This window comes from Electrona antarctica (genome assembly GCF_951216825.1).
Source record: "Electrona antarctica genome assembly, chromosome: 10".
Lineage (NCBI taxonomy): Eukaryota > Metazoa > Chordata > Actinopteri > Myctophiformes > Myctophidae > Electrona > Electrona antarctica.
In genome coordinates this window covers 36,512,385-36,525,082 of record NC_136791.1, presented here as the reverse complement: position 1 = coordinate 36,525,082, position 12,698 = coordinate 36,512,385, and the positions used below count along the sequence as shown (strand labels likewise).

Below are 12,698 nucleotides of genomic sequence, written 5' to 3'. Positions count from 1 at the left end.
TCTGTTGTGGACACCTGGTTGGACCTGCAGGACTCATTCCCTTTCCCGATTTGTATGCAGCCAGAGAGGTATGTTTTCTTTTTGTTTATTACGTTCACGTTTGTTGTACGGTTTGATTTGACGTTACGTTTCTGTCTTTTGTATGCGTATTGTGGGCGCATGTTTATTTGATTTTGTATGTATTATTTAATTATTAGCAGTTCTCTGCGTTGGTTTGAAACTGACAGTAGAAAGAGAGCTAGCCAGCCCTAGCCATGAGCGTCATGGCGGAACTTGAACCTGATTTACGCACTTTCTACATTTACAACGTTAATGTAGACATATACCGTTCATATTTCAAATATAAAGTGCTCACCCCCAGGGCCACAGATGTTACAATTCTCCTCGGGTGGGTATAAGTACCCCTATCTTTTGTATTGTTGAATAAAAAGAATTGTAATCCGATCGGTGGCAATTTTCTCTTACAATGTATCAGCGTGTGGTGCTGCGGCGCACCTCCCAACCGATAGGGGCGCGGAGTTAAAAGCATATGTCGAAGAAAAAATGACCACCGATCGGATTAAAATGCTTTTTATTGAACAATACGAAAGATACGGGTGCTAATACCCGACCGAACAGAATTGTAACATCCTTGGCCCCGAGGTGACCACTTTATATTTGAAACCTGAACGTTTATCCAGACGTTAATGTTGTAAATTGAGAGAGTGCGTAAAACGGGCTGAAGTTCTGTCATTGCTAGCCCTAGCCTTGGATCGAGCTAGCCCCTTTCGGCACCCTCGGTTACAGTTTCTGAAGTCTGGTCGACGGTACCCCAGGGTCCCTGATCGGTTATTAAGCCCTCCGTGGGATGCAGATGTACATACCCTCCGTTCACGGAGAGCGGTGCGCCGCTTGAGTGTTGGTGAGATATTTCAAAGATGCATAAACGGAAACGTGGGAGAAATCGCATTAACCGCCGATGCCGTTAAGTAAGTTTTAAAGTTTTGGCTTCTCTGAAATTCTCGCTTCCTCACTTCCTTGACTTCCTTATTGACTTCCCATTGTACCGCCTCCCGAGCGGCGACTGGCTAGCTGCACGTCCTAGTTACTGCCTCTGATTGGCCGACCGCGTGCATGCAGGATGTTTATAATGCTGTTGTGTCGTGGGAGGCGGGACATGGGAAGTGAGGAAGAGAGAATTTCAGAGAAGCCAAAACTTAAACAAAATATTAAAAATACTTAACGGCATCGGCGGTTAATGCCATTTCACCCACGTTTCCGTTGTCTCCTATAGCCGCGTGCATGCATCTTTGAAACATCTCACCAACACTCAAGCGGCGCGCCGCTCACCGTGAACGGAGGGTATGTACATCTGCATCCCACGGAGGGCTTAATAATCGATCAGGGACCCTGGGGTACCGTCGACCAGACTTCAGAAACGGTAACCGAGGGTGCCGAAAGGGGCTAGGATCGAGCTAGCCTTGGATCAAGACAATATCGGGTATATCATACATAATTGTGTGTTTTTGAGTGGTGCAACCACTCCTATAGACAGCTATGTGTGTGGCTGTGTTCCTGTGTCCGAGCACGAAAATAGGGTTGTTCACCACCAAGTGTCACTGACACTGTTGCACAGCCTAACACACAGACACACACAGGCCAGGGACGTGGGCTAGTACAGTACAGTACGTACAGTACAGCACCACTCACTTCAGACAGGTCTGATTTTTGAGGGTCGCTAGCCCCTCCTATAAACAGGTTTAATGTTTGTCTTTAGTTCAAAGTTTGTTTAGTAAACGCATTGACAATGAAGGGAAAATTTACGTCATAATGTGTTGTTTACGTCATGACGTAAACGTCACATTATGACGTAAATTTTCCCAAAGAGACAATATTGTCTCTTTATTGTTAATGGTGTTTATTGTTTGTGTTGGCACCGTTTGTTTTACATCGCCATTACATCACCTAATCAACATGACTTAGACTTTAATATATTAGCGCCCCTTACTTCACACATGATTTTGACATTTGAACATAGATACGAAAGTAAAACACACGATAAAAAATACATCTATGTCTTGTACCAAGGCTAAAAAGAGCCAAATGACTTAAGTAATGGAATAATAACTGAGTTCGATAACTGAGTGGAACGCCCTACCAACAGCCATTAAGAAATGCGAATCCCTTGACTCCTTCAAAACCACTCTCAAAGGGCACCTATGGACGGCTGCAATTCGAAACTGGCCCCGTAAAATCTGAATCCCCCACCCACCCCTTTCCCCCTTACTGTATGTTTATTTTCCCTTGTTTACTCCTTACATGATTTCCTGTCTTTTTTATATATAGAAGTATTTGTACGTCTCTAAATGTTCTGATGAAAATGGTGGACCCTGTTGTAAACAAGTGTAATGCTTTATCAGCCACAGTAACAGTCTTGAAGTGTAGAGGTTGTGCCATTTATGGCCATTGTGACAAATACAAGGCAATTCAAATCGGATTAGATTAGATAGATTAGATCATTAGATATAAGGCAGCCACTGGTAATTAACTGAGTGATAATTGTTCAGTTCTTGTTTTTGAACTAATACTTGATAGCAGCCTCAACAAATATTCCCTGATTTAAATAAAGCTTCAGTATATCATACAACATATGATACTGTCTTTGGATTTGAAATGTGGTGAGAGCCAGTAACTAATAATCATCATAATGTCTGACCACAATAGCTAATTTCAATATTCTCAGCCTGAAATAAATCACTAATGAGGCGGTACAATAAAAAAAGATTTTTAGGACGTGCTATATCAGATGGTGACTCCAGACCGTACAAACCTGTCCAGACTAGTCAAAACTAGTTTAAACTGTCGAAAGACTGCAAACAGACTACAGCAGATTGGGCACTTATCAACCGACGGCCAATGACCCGCCGACATGTTGTACTGTTGTACACAGTAATGTTTGTTCTCTCTGCAGACGTGATCCACTCTGCCATACCTCACCTCCCCCATGGCTGAGAACAACAATGCTGTTGCCTGTGAGAGTGAATCACAAATGGCTGCAGAGGTAAATAAACTGGATACTTACCATGTGTGTACGTGCCTTTGATGTTCAAAATAGCCTTGGATCAATACCATTTTCGTGTTTCTGATCCGGATTCCGGTCTGGATGGAAGTAACTATATGTCATCAGGCAGCCGGAACCAGCAACCGGAACCTCCGGTACCCATGCACCTCTAAAATGATCCCCCTATTTTAAATTGGTATAATTGTTGTCTCCACCAGGCCAAAGGCATGGAGAGAGAGTATGTTTTGCACTCCTGTTATGGCCCAATAAGTCTAGGGGAAAATGTGCGCATAACATATAAAACGGACAGGAAACCAACTGTAAATTCAATTATTTTTACTTGCACTTGTAGATAAAGGTTACAAAGTTACAAAAGTAGTTGTTCCAGCACAAATGGCTCAATAAATACATGATGGAAGTTAATTGACTTTCAAGAACATTGGCTGTCATTTATACTAAGCTACAACTAAACAAAAAGGTATAAGCAGAGTTAACTAACAAGAGATAATAACGAATAGCTGGAGTAAGATAAACAATGTTGTCTCGGCGGAGTCCAAACAGACACTGAGTGAACAGCTAATCTCCGGCACGTTATCCCGGTCGATGCCAAATTTTGCACACACTCCCTGGATGGCAACGATGAACCTCTGCCCCAAAATTTCCAGAACGGCCTGTTATAGCACCACCAGGAGGCCGACTTTTGAAAAACGTTGTGTGTGTGTGTGTGTGTGTGTGTGTGTCTGTGTGTCTGTGTGTCTGTCTGTCTGTCTGTCTGTGTGTCTCTCTCTCTCTCTCTCTCTCTCTCTCTCTCTCTCTCTCTCTCGGCTACATCTTACGAGACAAATTAGGAGGGTTTTGTAAAGGTTTGTGGTGACTGGAAAGGAAATGGCGGAATATTGAGGGCGTTTGGGGCCTTAACTATGTGAGCATTTATCACATGATCCCCTCATGCTTTCATATAGGCTGGTCTGGAAAAGGCAGACATGGCTGTTGCACTTCAGGAGGATGTCACCAGTGTACCACTATCTTCACTGAAGATTGAGACCTTTGTGGATTCCAACCATCCCAACAAGGTCTTGGAGGGCCTAAACAAGCTGCGTCTGAACGGTGCCTTGTGTGATGTGATTTTGTGCTGTGGGGGACAGGAGTTCCCCTGCCATCGTTATGTAATGGCCTCCTTCAGCCCTTACTTTGAGGTAAATACACACGCTATTGACATGCTGTTAGTACATTGAGTTCTGTCTTGGCTTTCACATGGACACACCAGGCCAACCAATTCACCTTTTCTACATGCACAGGCAATGTTTACAGCTGGCATGATGGAGTCTACACAGGAAAGGGTGACCATCAGTGGGGTGGAACCTCCGATGATTGGCATGTTGGTGAGTTATGCCTACACTTCAAAGGTGTCCATCTCTCCGGAAAATGTGCAGGTAATGTATTCTCATCATAAACCTTATTCATCGTCTCAATGTTTGTCCTACATGACATTGTTGCTTATTAAACACATGTTGTTTATTTGTTCTAGGCCCTTCTAGCAGCGTCAAACATGTTGCAGGTCACGGCTGTTCGAGATGCCTGTTGTGGCTACATGGGGCGTCACATAGATATAAATAACTGTGTAGCGATGTACTGCTTTGCTGAGGCACACTCCTTTAAAAAGTTAGAGAAACGAAGCCTGGATTACATTCTGGAAGACTTCAGTGTTATCTACCAGCAGGTCTGTGATTTATTTAAAAATTGTTAGTCTAGTTGGCTTGTCGTTTGTCCCATAACTTTGTTTTATTACTGTATTACTCAACCTGTCACTATTACTAAACTGTTACTATTGTGAGATGTCCATTTCACTAAGCAAACAATCTACAAGTGAGCACTTCAGAGGGGAAAAGGGTACTAGTTATTACGTACAGAATGGGAACCAGCTAATTGTGTATGTTTTTCCCCTACCAATAGGAAGAATTCCTATCTCTCCCCGTGGAAAGACTGACAGAGATTCTTGCCAGTGACCATCTCAATGTGCCAAAGGAGGACATTGTCTTTGAGGCCGCCATGCTGTGGTTAAACAAGTGTCCTACCCGCAGGCAGAACTTTGACAAGGTCAGTCATTTCTTAGTCTCACCTTGCCAGATGATCAGAGGTCATCATGGTCAGAGGTGCCTATCGATACAGAGTTGTAAAAGTGGGAGGGCTGTAGATGAGTGGGCAGAGAGGCCACCTGTGAGACAGAAGGTCCCCGGTTTGTGCCACGGTCTACGTGTCGAAGAGTTTCCATGAACAAGATACTTAAACCCTAACTGCTCCCTGTGGCTCTGCCTGCAGCACCCATTGTTTCTGATACTTAAAATAGGTTAAATGCAGATTGATTTAATATTTCACTGTATATGCAAATGTACAGTGACAAATACCGGAAAGGAGTGCCGACCAAATGTATTAATTATACAAGGTAGTTAGTTGCCAGAACAGCACCTGCTGTCCTGTCCAATACATGCTTGGCATCCACTGTATACCCTTACTTACTGGTACTAATGATGATTATATATAATGTTGTTCAACCAATTCCAGCTGGACTAGTAAATAATGAATGTTCTGTGGGTACTTTAAGGTTCTAGAGCATATCCGTCCACCTCTTATCAGTCCCTCCTACCTACCCACTGTGATTGAGACTCTGGATGTGGTGAAGGAATGCGACGGTTGCAAGAGGTTCATATCTGAGGCCACAGACCGGGATCTTGTGCCCTACCATAACACGGCAGGCTCACGCAGACCCACAGGTACCCTGTCTCACACGGCATGCATGTTGCAACTGATGGTCTACTACTACATCAATGCAGGGACCCCTAGATCAATCTAAATGTACCATGAATCAGACAATGGTTCGATCGGTTTACCAAAACTTTGCAGTTTACTATTTATTATATTTTAGTATTAACTAACCTGCTGTGGGAAGAGTCGCTGATCTAACTCAAGTCATAGGGTAGATACTTATTATTTTGACAGAGCGTTGTGAGGTAAACAAACAATCCCAAACCTATTTTCAGCGCAAAGCACGCCATCAATTCTAAAATCAAAAGTTTGGAAGATGTGGGCGACAAGGAATCTGTAAACACTTTATCCAGTCACAACTCTGTAATGCTCCTAATATCTAATTTCATACTCATTTGGGTGGTACACGCAGCTGAAGATAGGCTACTAAGAGGACAGCATTTCAAATGTACAGTATGCCAGAAAGTTGTGACTGACATGACACTTCATGCTTTTTCCCTGCTGAAACTTCTTCAGGTTCCCCAAACATTCAACTCAATATATTATACAGTGCATTGCAGTCTAATTAATAATATGGTGTTGCTTGCCAAAACAAATTACTTTTTGGAAAGGGACATATAAATTGAAGGACCACTTCACCCATTTTCATCTTAATATAATCAGTCCTCATTCCGACGTAGAATTTATTCCCTCTTGGGTTCTTTGGATCTCAACACAATTTATGGGCCCCGTTTGTGCCAGATTACATTTTCTTCAAAACACAATTCTTACTATTGCTGCTAGTCCTACATATATTGTCCAGAACACACAAAAAGCGGTACACATTATCTTTGGGGTCATATGAGCAAGATGTACGAGTCATATTTTTCAGATCCCATTCCAATTGGCTATGACTGCCTTCCAAAGTGTGTGGGCCCCTAGTTATTAAATACAACTCCTACTGTGAATCTCCTCTGGCTCACCTGCTCCTTCTCCCTCACTTGTTGAAGTGATAGTGACAGTGGGAGCAGACACTCATGACAAGGACATTCACAAGATGGAGAGCTTTGATCCTCTGACCAGTCAATGGAAGCCTATAGGACGCACACCCTTGAAAGTAAATGGGCATGCTGTGGTGATATCAGGTGAGGAGTAACATCAGAATCAAATCAACTTTGGACCTGTAAAGTGTTTGCCTACACTGTTTTGACAACTTATGTCACAACACGCTTGATCTAGTTTGGTGAATTCCTTTGCATTTCTTGGCTTAATAACGGCCATAGAAAGATGAAGATATAGTATGACATTTCAAGTCGCATAATTGTTATGTCTTCAACAATTGATGCATAACTTGTCTTTAATTGTGCTATTCTTGTGCTATTCTTCCACCATAGGCTCTATTCTGTATTTGGCAGGAGGATATAGCAATTATGGTGAGAGTGCGGAGATGTGGCGCTGTGACGTTCCCAGTAACTCATGGACGAAAATGGCGCCGATGAATAAGCCACGCTGCAACTTCAGTAAGCCTGTCAAACTATGGCATTCAATGTATTAACTGGTAAAGGAGGCTGAACAATTAGCCAAAAAGGACACGCACATCTATATACCTATATAGGCTGGGTGCTGGCTGCAGGTCTGAGGAAGGGCTGCGGCCTGAAACGTTACCACTTCAGTAAAGAAATATTTGGGAGCATAAAATGGTGTGCAGATTTTTTTCATTTATTCAATTTATTAACCACTTTAACAATTGCGGTCCTATTTTGGGAAATATTTTATTTAATTCTCAAAATGATAAAGCTTGTAGATGGGCAATTCGTGTTAAAGGTAGCGTATAAGGGACAACTTAAGATGTTTACACATTAGCAAATATAATAGGCAACAATATTGATAAAAAAAAGAAAACACACACACACACACACACACACACACACACACACAGGTCCATCCCAACGAATTAGAATAATCTGAAAAAGTTCATTATTTGCCATAATGTAATAAAAATAAATAAACTTTCATATATTTTAGATTCATTACACAACAACTGAAATAATTCAAGCCTTTTATTGTTTTAATATTGATGATTATGGCGTACAGCTCATGAAAATCAAAAAATCCTATCTTAGTGAATTAGAATATTTTACGAGACCACTAAAAAAAACCGAGAAATGTCGACCATATAAAAGTATATTAATATATGCAGTTACTACTTGGTCTGGGCTACTTTTGAACAAATTATTTCATCAATGGGGCGTGGCATGGAGGTGATCAGCCTGTGGCACTGTTATGGAAGCCCAGGTTTGCTTTGATAACAGCTGTAAATTAATTTGTATTGTTCAGTCTTATGTCTCACACCTTCCTCTTGACAATACAACCAAGATTCTCTGTGGGGTTCAGGTCAGGCCAGTTGGCTGGTCAGTTAAGCACAGTAATACCACCAGTTACTAGTAGTTTTGGCACTGTGGACAGGTGCCAAATCAAGCTGGAAAGCAAAATTAGCATCTCCATGAAGCTTGTCAACATACTGAAGCACAATGTACTCTAAAAAGATGGCTGTGTTGAAACCATTGTTACATTTTCAGTGTCAGTGGATCAACACCAGCAGATAACATGGCCTAAATCATCACTGTGTTTTGTCATGTCCAGAGTCTCAACACAACCATCTATTATGATATTTTACAGCACAGTGTCCTCATGCATAGAAGGAAGCATTAGGTCTGTTTCTCTCCCCAGGAGGACATTTCTACAATACTGCATTTATGGTTAATTGTCTCAGTCTGTGAGCACACTCACACATCTGAGAACGATTCTTCAAAATCCCAACAGATATATATTAATATATACTAATATATTATATATAGTAGAGTAGTGTCACCTCCATGCGCAACCCTGCCTGCAAGCTCGTGAATCGAGCCCATTGGTCGAAACAGTCTTCACTCGTTCATGTATCTGGCCCCAGCTCTCAGTTCTGGGGGCTTGGAATAATAAGAGTTGTGGTTGTGTTACTCAAGGACAGGATGCATGGTGCATTATGTTCTAATGATCAGGTTTTCTGTTTTGTTTTTCCCCTGCACAACACCACATGGGCCATAGGCCTGGTGATGCTAGAGGGCTATGTGTTTGCAATAGGTGGCAATCATGACATGAGGGACTCAATCGATCGCTACGACCCCAAAACCAACACGTGGCAGCTCATGGAGTCTGTCGGTGTGGAAGAGTATTACGATCATGACGGTCCTTCTGTGGTCCCACTAGATGGACTGCTCTATTTTTTTGGTAAGGATCAAGGGCTAGGTTATGCACCTGCAGGGTCTGCTACTGTAGCTGGGTTTCATAAGCTTGCATTCTTTTATGTTAAGCTTAATCAGGGTTCGACTGGTGGTGTGTGTGTGGGGGTGGGGTCCCCCACCGTCATTAAGGTTCATGGCTGGCCCAGTGGGGATATGTTTTATTTCTGCTTCCAGTCAAACTGAATTAAATGCATTCATTTTCTTTCTGTAATAAAAATGTGGCCCCCACTCCTTTTTTGCCACTGTGTATTTTTGCACCTGAAATGTGCAAATTTGTCCTCTGTATTACAAATCCTAACTATTAGGAGCATTGGGTGCGTGGCCAGGCTGCAAATCAGGGAGCCGTTTTAAAGACTGATATGTTTTGGTAATATCCGTAATATCATAATTTAACTGTTTCATTTAAACAATTTAAGAGTTTTATTAAACATTTATATTGACCACTTTAACCTCGTTCTCACTATTTTGGGTAAATCTAAGATTTCAATATTTAAAAAATGTTTTATTTTATTTTTATCTTGCAATGAGACACATTGCGAGCTTGTATATCTGTTATTTTCACTATTTGTTGTATGAGGAAGTATAGTTTAAATGGTTAAGCAAATATTATTTGACTAATGTTAACCTTACTGAAGGTATTACATATTCAATGATCCTGAATAATATTTTGCCCTGTGTGTATCCTCCTGGGCCCTAGGTGGCCTTCCAAAGTCATGGATGTCAAACCCTAACCCGTCCAAGGTGGCCAAATACAACCCTGAGACATCTGTGTGGACAGAAGTCGCTCCTATGCAGGTTCCGCGTTCTAAACCATCTGCCTGTACTCTGAACGGAAAGATCTACGTTTTAGGTATCATACCTGTTATTTCACAATCATATTATTGTATTGGATATGGGCTCGTTCATCACTTAACACATTCACTGTATTAACGGCCCGGGTATTAATTTATTCTTCCACCACTGCCAGTGTTTTCTCAGTGTAGACTCTTATTTTGAAGGCCCGTGGATCCTGAGACACGAACCGGAAGTAAACAAATTCTGTGTAGTTTGACGGACGAATGTCTTTTCTTTAATTTAAAACATGTTCTTTAATTATGGGCCATGACTAAAGCTGGTTTTGACCAAAAACACAAACTGGGGGGAAAAAGGTGGCTGGAGACAGTTTTCTCCTCAAGTTCATTTCCAGTTTTATCGGTCTCTTAGCAACCTAGAGCCATTCATACATTATAATAATAAATAATTGTAATCCGATAGGTGGCCATTTTCTGTGTGCATTGTAAAGGTGGGGTTGATTTTAATTTTGCTGTTTAATAGCTTGACCTATAATAATCTGCTGGCACATTTGTATTAATAATCTAAATCTGCTATGTAACTACTGGCTGTCGATTACAATGTAAAATATTTGCCAAGTATTGGATGGAATTCATGGAAACACACCACTGCTCTTAGTTCCATAACAAACTGACTTCAATGTCAGTGTAGTTTGTGCACATAATAAAGCCCACTAACGGATACTATCCTGTCAATCCTTTTTGAGTGGTGTAAACCACTCCTACAACTGGCTTTGTTAGTGCAGAAAAAATGAGCATGGTTGCTATGTTCACCCTGTTCACCCGGGTGTGATTTCATTACGTCAGACATGAGTTTTGAGTGGTGTAAACCACTCCTACAACTGGCTTTGTTAGTCTGTGCAGAAAAAATTAGCATGCTTGCTATGTTCACCCTGTTCACCCGGGTGTGATTTCATTACGTCAGACATGATTTCATTACGTCAGACAGGCTATATTACACCACTCAGTTCACACGGGTGTGATTTTTTTATCTTCAGGTGGTCGGCATATAAAGAATGATGAGTTCAAGACTAAGGTCACGGAAAACTTGATGGAATGCTACAACCCCACGACCAACCAGTGGACCATGTGTGCACCCATGAAAATACGACGCTACCATCATAGCATGATTGAGGTGAATGGAAGGATCTACGTACTAGGAGGGATGGACGCCAGAGAAGTGTAAGACACTGCTGTTCCATGAATGCCTGGGAAACGGTGGCTTCTTGTCCACGCCAGACATTTCACTCATTGCTATTGTTCTCTCGCCCTGTAGGTTTCCCACGGAGATTGAGCGCTACTGTGAAGAAACCGATACATGGGAAACTGTGGGGCAGATGCACACTGGTTGTTACAATCTCAGATGTGTCTCTCTCAGGCTGAGGAAGGATCATAAACCCATGGTTTATGAAGATTATGAATACAGTGAAGACAGTGAAAACAATCCGGATGAGGATCATGATTATTTTGATTATGATGTAAGCTACGAAGATGACGACTATTATGATGATGAGGATTATGAGGATGATGAAGTTGACGAGGAAATGAGGAACGATTTATGAGCTTTGCCTTAAAGGAGAATTCCATGCTAGAAGGCTTTCTGACCTTTCTTACCTTTATTTGTAGTTGTTACGTCCCCATCAAGGAGGTCCAGGTGTTTTTTTGTGCAAAAACTCCTTATTGGCTATTTCCCCTACCATAAGCCCTCGATGAATTCCATTGAATTGAATGGGGCTATGGGGTGTTGTGCTAATTCGCTTATTAGTAGTAAAGTGTGCCGCTTGGGATATTATTTACATTATGAAGAGAGGATATATACAAAAAAAAAAGATTCTGAGCGATGGAAATAAGCGAATTAGCACAACACCCCATATCCCCATTCAATTCCCATTCACTTCAATGCAATTCATTGAGGGCTTATGGTAGGGGAAATAGCCAATAAGGAGTTTTTGCACAAAATAACACCTGGACCTCTTTGGTGGGGACGTAACGACTACAAATAAAGGTAAAAAAGCCTTCTAGCATGGAATTCTCCTTTAAATTCCCTGGCACATGTACGCAAGTAATTTCAGATGAGAGAATAATGGGTGAGGATGCTTCCCTGGATTTGTTGCCCATTGTCATCCATTATAAAGTTGTAAAAAGTATGAAACGTGACCTACCAGCAGGTAGTTTATTTAATTCCAACAATCGTACATTCTTCTCTCTAAATTACATATACGTAAAAGTATAATGACATGTATATTTATTAATTTTGATTCTAAATTAGATGGGCTTTATAATTTTCAATTGACTTATTCAAACCAAGAGAGCGAGAGTCATGGAATTATTCTTAATACAAAATGAATAGCGTTCATACATATCTTGCATCTGTTTAACTGTCTCTTTATTGAAAGTCACAAATTGTTCTAATCCAGGTATAAATTGTACACAGACTATAGTATTTGGCAATGTCTGATAAGTCCCCAGTGACTAAATAGTAGACAACGTATATACAACGTATATAATGCCAACACTGTACAAAATAACCCTGTAGATGTTAAAATAAAATCATAAAATAAGAATAACAGTTGGAGTTTCAAACAAGTTTGTTCAAAATCTACTAGATGTGAAATTGGATTGAAATCTGTGAAGGTCTTGGCATATAATTTATTGTAATCTTCATATTTATCAATTTAGTGACCACTTGTGCTCTGTGGATGGGTGCATTGACATCCTGGAAGAGACAATATGCTGAAAGATTGCTCATCTGATCATATCACTTTTGCCCTCATTTGTGGACCACCACTCAAATTAATG

General features: G+C 41.1%; 2 protein-coding genes across 2 annotated transcripts in view; one reads left to right on the top strand and one right to left on the bottom strand.

The window, feature by feature from the left end:
* Positions 1-928, bottom strand: part of LOC306931370 (protein phosphatase 1 regulatory subunit 1C-like) — a 5,251-nt gene extending 4,323 nt beyond the window's left edge. The window contains exon 1 of the mRNA XM_079512746.1: positions 864-928. The gene's annotated coding sequence lies outside the window, so the exon portion shown is untranslated. The remainder of the gene's footprint in view (positions 1-863) is intronic.
* LOC306931369 (kelch-like protein 23) overlaps positions 1-12,468 on the top strand; it is a 12,630-nt gene extending 162 nt beyond the window's left edge. Inside the window, exons 1-13 of the mRNA XM_079512745.1 lie at positions 1-68; positions 2,951-3,040; positions 4,003-4,236; positions 4,339-4,473; positions 4,569-4,760; positions 4,994-5,137; positions 5,643-5,811; positions 6,793-6,927; positions 7,177-7,302; positions 8,873-9,055; positions 9,767-9,919; positions 10,898-11,081; positions 11,176-12,468. The exon at positions 1-68 is cut by the window's left edge and continues 162 nt beyond it. Of these exons, the coding sequence (XP_079368871.1) occupies positions 2,984-3,040; positions 4,003-4,236; positions 4,339-4,473; positions 4,569-4,760; positions 4,994-5,137; positions 5,643-5,811; positions 6,793-6,927; positions 7,177-7,302; positions 8,873-9,055; positions 9,767-9,919; positions 10,898-11,081; positions 11,176-11,461 (1,998 nt within the window). The 5' untranslated portion in view covers positions 1-68; positions 2,951-2,983 and the 3' untranslated portion in view covers positions 11,462-12,468. The remainder of the gene's footprint in view (positions 69-2,950; positions 3,041-4,002; positions 4,237-4,338; positions 4,474-4,568; positions 4,761-4,993; positions 5,138-5,642; positions 5,812-6,792; positions 6,928-7,176; positions 7,303-8,872; positions 9,056-9,766; positions 9,920-10,897; positions 11,082-11,175) is intronic.
* The last annotated feature ends 230 nt before the right edge of the window (positions 12,469-12,698 follow it).